This window comes from Rhineura floridana, chromosome 11, assembly GCF_030035675.1.
Source record: "Rhineura floridana isolate rRhiFlo1 chromosome 11, rRhiFlo1.hap2, whole genome shotgun sequence".
In the NCBI taxonomy this organism is placed as follows: Eukaryota; Metazoa; Chordata; class Lepidosauria; order Squamata; family Rhineuridae; genus Rhineura; species Rhineura floridana.
Genome location: NC_084490.1, coordinates 47,231,548 through 47,237,547, shown reverse-complemented (window position 1 = coordinate 47,237,547; position 6,000 = coordinate 47,231,548). Strand labels below are relative to the sequence as shown.

Sequence of the window (6,000 nt, the reverse complement as noted above, 5' to 3'; positions counted from 1 at the left end):
TGTGTTCAGTAATACATCTTTGCATTTGAGGACCTTTTCTAGTTCTGTCACGGCTGCCCTCCCCAGTCCTAGCCTTCTTCTGGTTTCTTGGCTATTGTCTCCCTTTTGGTTAATGACTGTGCCATGGTATTGATAATCCTTGACTAGTTCAGTATCCCCACTTTCAACTTTAAAGTTACGTGAATCTTCTGTCGTCATTACTTTAGTCTTCTTGACATTCAGCTGTAGTCCTGCTTTTGTACTTTCCTCTTTAACTTTCAGCAGCATTCATTTCAGATTATTACTAGTTTCTGCTAGTAGTATGGTATCGTCTGCATATCTTAAATTACTGATATTTCTCCCTCCAGTTTTCACACCTTCATCTTGATCCAAACCCGCTTTCTGTATGATATGTTGTGCATATAGATTAAACAAATAGGGTGATAAAATACACATTTTCTATGGGGAACCGATTGGTTTCTCCATATTCTGTCCTTACAGTAGCCTCTTGTCTAGAGTATAGGTTGCGCATCAGGACAATGAGATGCTGTGGCACCCCCATTTCTTTTAAAGCATTCCATAGTTTTTTATGATCTACACAATCAAAAGCTTTGCTGTTATCTATAAAACACAGGTTGATTTCCTTCTGTAATTCCTTGTTCCATTCCATTATCCAACGTATGTTGGCGATATGATCCCTGGTGCCTCTTCCCTTTCTGAATCCAGCTTGGACATCTGGCATTTCTCGCTCCATATATGGTAAGAGCCTTTGTTGTAGAATCTTGAGCATTACTTTACTTGCATGGGATATTAAGGCAATATTTTGATAATTATTGCATTCCCTGCTATCCCCTCTCTTGGAATTGGGATGTATATTGAACACTTCCAGTCTGAGGCCCATTCTTTTCTTTTCCATATTTGTTGACAATTTTTTGTCAAAATTTGGACAGATTCAGTCTCAGTAGCTTGTAGCAACTCTATTGGTATGCCATCTGTTCCTGGTGATTTGTTTCTTCCAAGTAGTTTGAGTAGCTTTCACCTCACATTCTAAAATTTCTGGTTCTTCATCATACGGTTCCTCCGTGAATGAATCTGTCATCCTTACATCTCTTTTCTAGAGTTCTTTGGTGTATTGCCTCCATCTTTCTTTTATTAAATCTTGGTCAGTCAGTGTGTTCCCCTGTTGATTATTCAACATCCCTTCTCTTGGTTTGAATTTCCCTTTCATTTCTCGAATATTTTGGAATAGGGCTCTTGTTCTACCTTTTTATTATCTTGTTCTATTACTATACAATAATTATTGTAATAGTTCTCTTTGTCCCTACATACTAGTCGCTGTATTATTGCATTTAGTTCTCTCTCCTTTTGCTTTTGCTTTCCTTCTCTCTTTAACCATTTTAAGAGTTTCTTCAGTCATCCATTGAGGTCTTTCTCTCTTTTTAACTAGAGGTATTGTCTTTTTGCATTCTTCCCTGATAATGTCTCTGACTTCACTCCATAGTTCTTCTGGTTCTCTGTCAACTAGTTGGAAAGCCTCAAATATGTTCCTTATTTGATCTTTAAATTCTTCTGGGATGTTATTTAGATTGTATTTTGACATTATGATTGCTTTGTTGGTCTTCTTTAGCTTTACTCTGATTTTTGATATTACCAGTTCATGATCTGTACCACAGTCAGCTCCTCGTCTTGTTTTCACAGAAAGTATGGACCTTCATCTTCTGCTTCCAATTATATAATCGATTCGATTCCTATATTGCCCATTTAGTGATGTCCACATGTACAGTCGTCTTTTCGGTTGCTCAAAAAATGTGTTCACAAGAAACAAATTATTGGCTTCACAGAATTCAATAAGTCTTTCTCCTGCTTCATTTCTATCTCCTAAGCCCCATTTCCCCCCAATTTCTAGTTCTTCTCTGTTTCCTACTTTTGCATTCCAGTCACCCATGATTATCAGAGCATCCTGTTTTGGTGTGTGTTCAATTTCTTCCTGTACTTCTGCGTAAAATCTCTCCAGTTCCTCTTCTCCTGTGTTTGCTGTTGGAGCATAGACTTGTATGATGGTTATGTTGATAGGTTTCCTGTTAAGTCTCATTGATACCACTTGCTCAGACCTTGCATTAAGCTTCTAACTGCTTTTGCTACATCACTTCTCACTATTAGAGCAACCCCATTTCTTCTTAATTTCTCATTTCCTGCATAAAATATTTTGTAGTTGCCTGATTGAATGTGTCCCATTCCCGTCCATTTTAATTCAGTCATGCCAAATATTGTAATACTGATACGTTCTGTTTCTTGCTTGACAATTTCTAACTTTCCCTGGTTCATGCTTCTCACATTCCATGTTCCTTTTTTGTACGTTGTACAACTCCGGACTCTCCTTTTGCATCTGTGTGCATCAGCCTCCGGGCTTCCTTTCGGCTTTGACCTGGTTGCGTCATTAGTCACAGCGCTACTCATGCTTGTCTATTGTTCTTCCCCAGTAGCTCAATGAGTGCCATCTGACCTGGGGGTCTCATCTTCCAGCATTATCTTGTGTTGCATTCTGGATAGTCTGTTCATAGGGTTTTCATGGTATTCAGAGGTGGTTTAACACGATAAAAACTGACTTTCAAATATATTTAAACAAAGCATCTTTAAAAACATTTTTTTTAAAGCTTTAAAAAATCTTTTTTTAAAATGTAGACTGTAAGCTCCTAGGGGCAGGGACCTCTCTCTCTTTGTTTTCTGCTTCTCACCATAACTCACAAGGTACAGGGATGGCTGGTTTCTGTCTTATCCTCCTGACAAGAATGTAATAAATCCTCCTTCCACCAACTTCCCTTAGTAGCCAATGCAGTCATGGACATCTGGAGAGCCCTACCAATCTCCCTAATCTTAAATTGGCCCTAGGGGATGGTGCTTTTGGTAGAAGGAAAGCAGCTAGACATGCATGGGGTAGAGGGCCCAATGGCATTCTAGTATGTGGGCGTTTCCCCCCTCATCCTTTATTCCTTTTCCTAGAATGCTCTGGTCTCCTTCAAAGAATTGTGTGGCCTGACGCCAGCAGCCAACATCAAGCAGTGCATCTTAAAGCTGGCCACGTGGCTACAGCCCAGCGAGAAGGAGAACTCCCCAGCTGTCACCCTCAACCTGGGCGAGGAATACCCCTCCATGGAGGCCCAGGGGCCTGTGCCAGAGCTCCTGCGGAAAGTGCTTGCTGCCTACGATGCCGTGAGTGCAACCGGTGGTTATGTGGTGACCCTGTGCCTTGTCCAGTGGGTATCAGTTGGGGCTTCCAATCCAAAACAAAGTTGGTCCCCTTTTCTGATCACCTACTTCTGTTTTGAGCCTTGGCAAATAGTGAATTGGGGGCACACATATGTGGTACAAATCTCAGCCTAGGGTTTCCCTGCATCCCGTTTTCAGTGCAGCCCTCTTGATTTAAAGCAACCACCTTGAGACTCATGTGGAAGGTCTGATAGTTGTAAAAGTGGAAGAGAAGGTCTTGCCTAGTGCAAATGAGCATCCCTCTCCCATGTAGGTTTTATATTCACATTACAAACCTGCCTACAGCAAGAGCCACTTTAAGCCTTGTGTGAAAACTCCCTTCCTCTTATGTCATCCAATGGATTTTAGCATCAGACCCAGCACCAGCACATGGCATCCTTTGCAATTGGCAGAACCCCAGCATGCTGGCAACAGGGCCAGCCCTATCATTAGGCACATTGAGCCTCTTGTCTCAGGTGGCAGATTGGGAGGGGCGGCAGAGCAAGCACGTCCCTTGCCAGGCCTGGCGCCAGTGGGTGGCCAGGTTGGGCACTGGCTGAGGGCCCCTGTGGCTGATGGGGCCCTGGGTCTAGGCAAATGTAGCTCCCACACTGCAGTCTGTGCTAGCATTGGGTTGTGGAGCATGTGCCCCGTGACTTGATGCTGGCACAGATTGGGAGCCACCCTCCCAGGCAAACCCCCCCCCCCGCCAGTACGGGCTGGCTGCACCACTTCCAAAGTCATTGCGTCAGTATGCTGTACACACATGCTTGCCCCTGCTGCCATCTTGGGTGATGGCAGGTGTAAGAGCACAATGTGCTGCTGTGGTCGGGCCTATTTAAGCCCCGGGCGGCAGCAGTGGTAGTGCCACCACGGTCACTGCTGCCTACTGGTGCATTTGAAAGCCTGCTGCAGTCTGGTGTCAGTCCTGCCCCCTGCTGGTGGCTGCTGCTGCACTACTCTGGCTCCTGCCATCTGCAGCCGCATCTGGCTGGGTGCTCCATGGCCAAGCTGACACCATGCTGCACTGCTGCCAGCAACTGGCTGGGTGCTGGTGAGTCACTTTCTCTTTTGTCTGCAGTACAGCAGCTCATGGAAACAAACTGGATTTTTTTTGGGAATGCAAATTGCAGGCATGGGATCCCCAATGCAGATTGGGCCTGCAGGGGCTGGGAGGAGATCGGGGTCCATATGCTGACATTGTGTCAAAGAAGGACCCTGCACTTAAGGGCAGAACCACGTGATTAACATAATGTGTTCTTTGGCCCTGGCAACTAGAGCTGCAAAGATCATCCTCACCCCACTCATCACATGTTCTCTCTCTCTTACTCTCCCCACCCTCAGATGATCCAGACAAGCCGGACACTAATTGAGTCAGCTGATGCTGTTCATGCCAAGATTATTCAGGTGCAACAAGCAGGTAAGTGATGGTGACATCCCTCCTTGGGATGCAGGTATCCTGAGCTCCTTTCATTCATCCCATCTTTATCCCACACTTATTTCATGCCTTGTCTCCTCAACCCCTGGTGTTCACTTATTAGTTAGATTTTGGTCTGGTTCACAAATGCTTATGTGTCACTTGCATTTCTCTAAACTTGATTAGTGTACATGTGACAGTAGTTGCAAACTGAACATGTGAATAGGCTCGGTTGAATTCAAAATGATAACAAAGTTTCCTCTGTTCACACATGCAAGTTTGAATCTGTATTTTAAAAACGTAATTATGTTTTTAATTTGTTACCTTTTTAAAAAAAACTTGTCTCCATTCTTGTATGGTTTTATTGGGTGATTGTTATGTCATGTGGATTGGTTATTTTCTGTCATAGATTCTTTTGTTTTGTTAGCCACTGAGAATTTTTAAGAATATAAACGTAATTAATAAAGTAACATGCAAACAAAGAAGTTGTCACTGGATGTTGCAAGTCTACTCATGTGTTTAACTTGCATGTGTGAGCCAGCTCTTTATTGAGTTTGTGTTGGGCTCTTCCTCTTGAAAGAACTTGGGACCAGTTCACACATGCAAGTACCTCATTGGATGACTACAGTGCTGAAGCCCTATTCAGGTGTTATGATATCTGTGTTAAAATAAACTTGTGTAGGGGTGTGCAGGCTGGTCTTGCCTTCAGTGTCCCCGTTCACTCAAAGGTTATCAGGATTCCTGATTGTGTTGTTTTCACTTCTCATTGAAATCCCTGTATGACAGGGGCTCTCAATTGTGCATTCAAGTGAACTCATTTAGAAAACTCCTTCAGACTTTCACACTGGCTGAGCAAAGATTGGAAGTGAAGCCAGCCAGGACAGAGATTTTTGGGGCGGGGCTGGCACATAAGGCCCCACATTACCCTACACAAGTTGATTTTAACGCCTCCTGTAACATAACCCGAGTAGGGCTTAAGTAATGATTTGCATATGTGAATGGCCCATCAAACACATCTTAGGGTTCATCCAGACGACTGTAAAATGTGTGACATGATCGCTTTGTTTTTTTTAATTATTTTTCGGTCATCCATATGATGCCGCGTGCTTTTGCACATTTTCGCACGGTTAAATCCGCTCCTGCAATACCGCAAATCATACGATTTGCTTTTTTAAACCAGGAATCATTCGCTGTACCTTCAGGCGCATCAGAGCAATGGTGTGGTGTTGGGGGGGGGGGCTGCAACTTCTACTGTGCAGATGCAAAAAAGCGCATTTGCGCAGAAGCAGCAACAGCGGTTAATTTTTAGCCAGCCTGCAAACTGGGCAGCCGCTCAGGGTGAGATCTGCAATTGTGGT

The 6,000-nt window shown here is 43.8% G+C and overlaps 1 protein-coding gene across 1 annotated transcript in view; it reads left to right on the top strand.

The window, feature by feature from the left end:
* The window catches only part of LOC133368029 (uncharacterized), a 50,868-nt gene that overhangs the window by 35,985 nt on the left and 8,883 nt on the right, over positions 1–6,000 (top strand). The window contains exons 4-6 of the mRNA XM_061592111.1: positions 1,634–1,680; positions 2,980–3,189; positions 4,570–4,645. Coding sequence (XP_061448095.1) covers positions 1,634–1,680; positions 2,980–3,189; positions 4,570–4,645 — 333 coding nt within the window. The remainder of the gene's footprint in view (positions 1–1,633; positions 1,681–2,979; positions 3,190–4,569; positions 4,646–6,000) is intronic.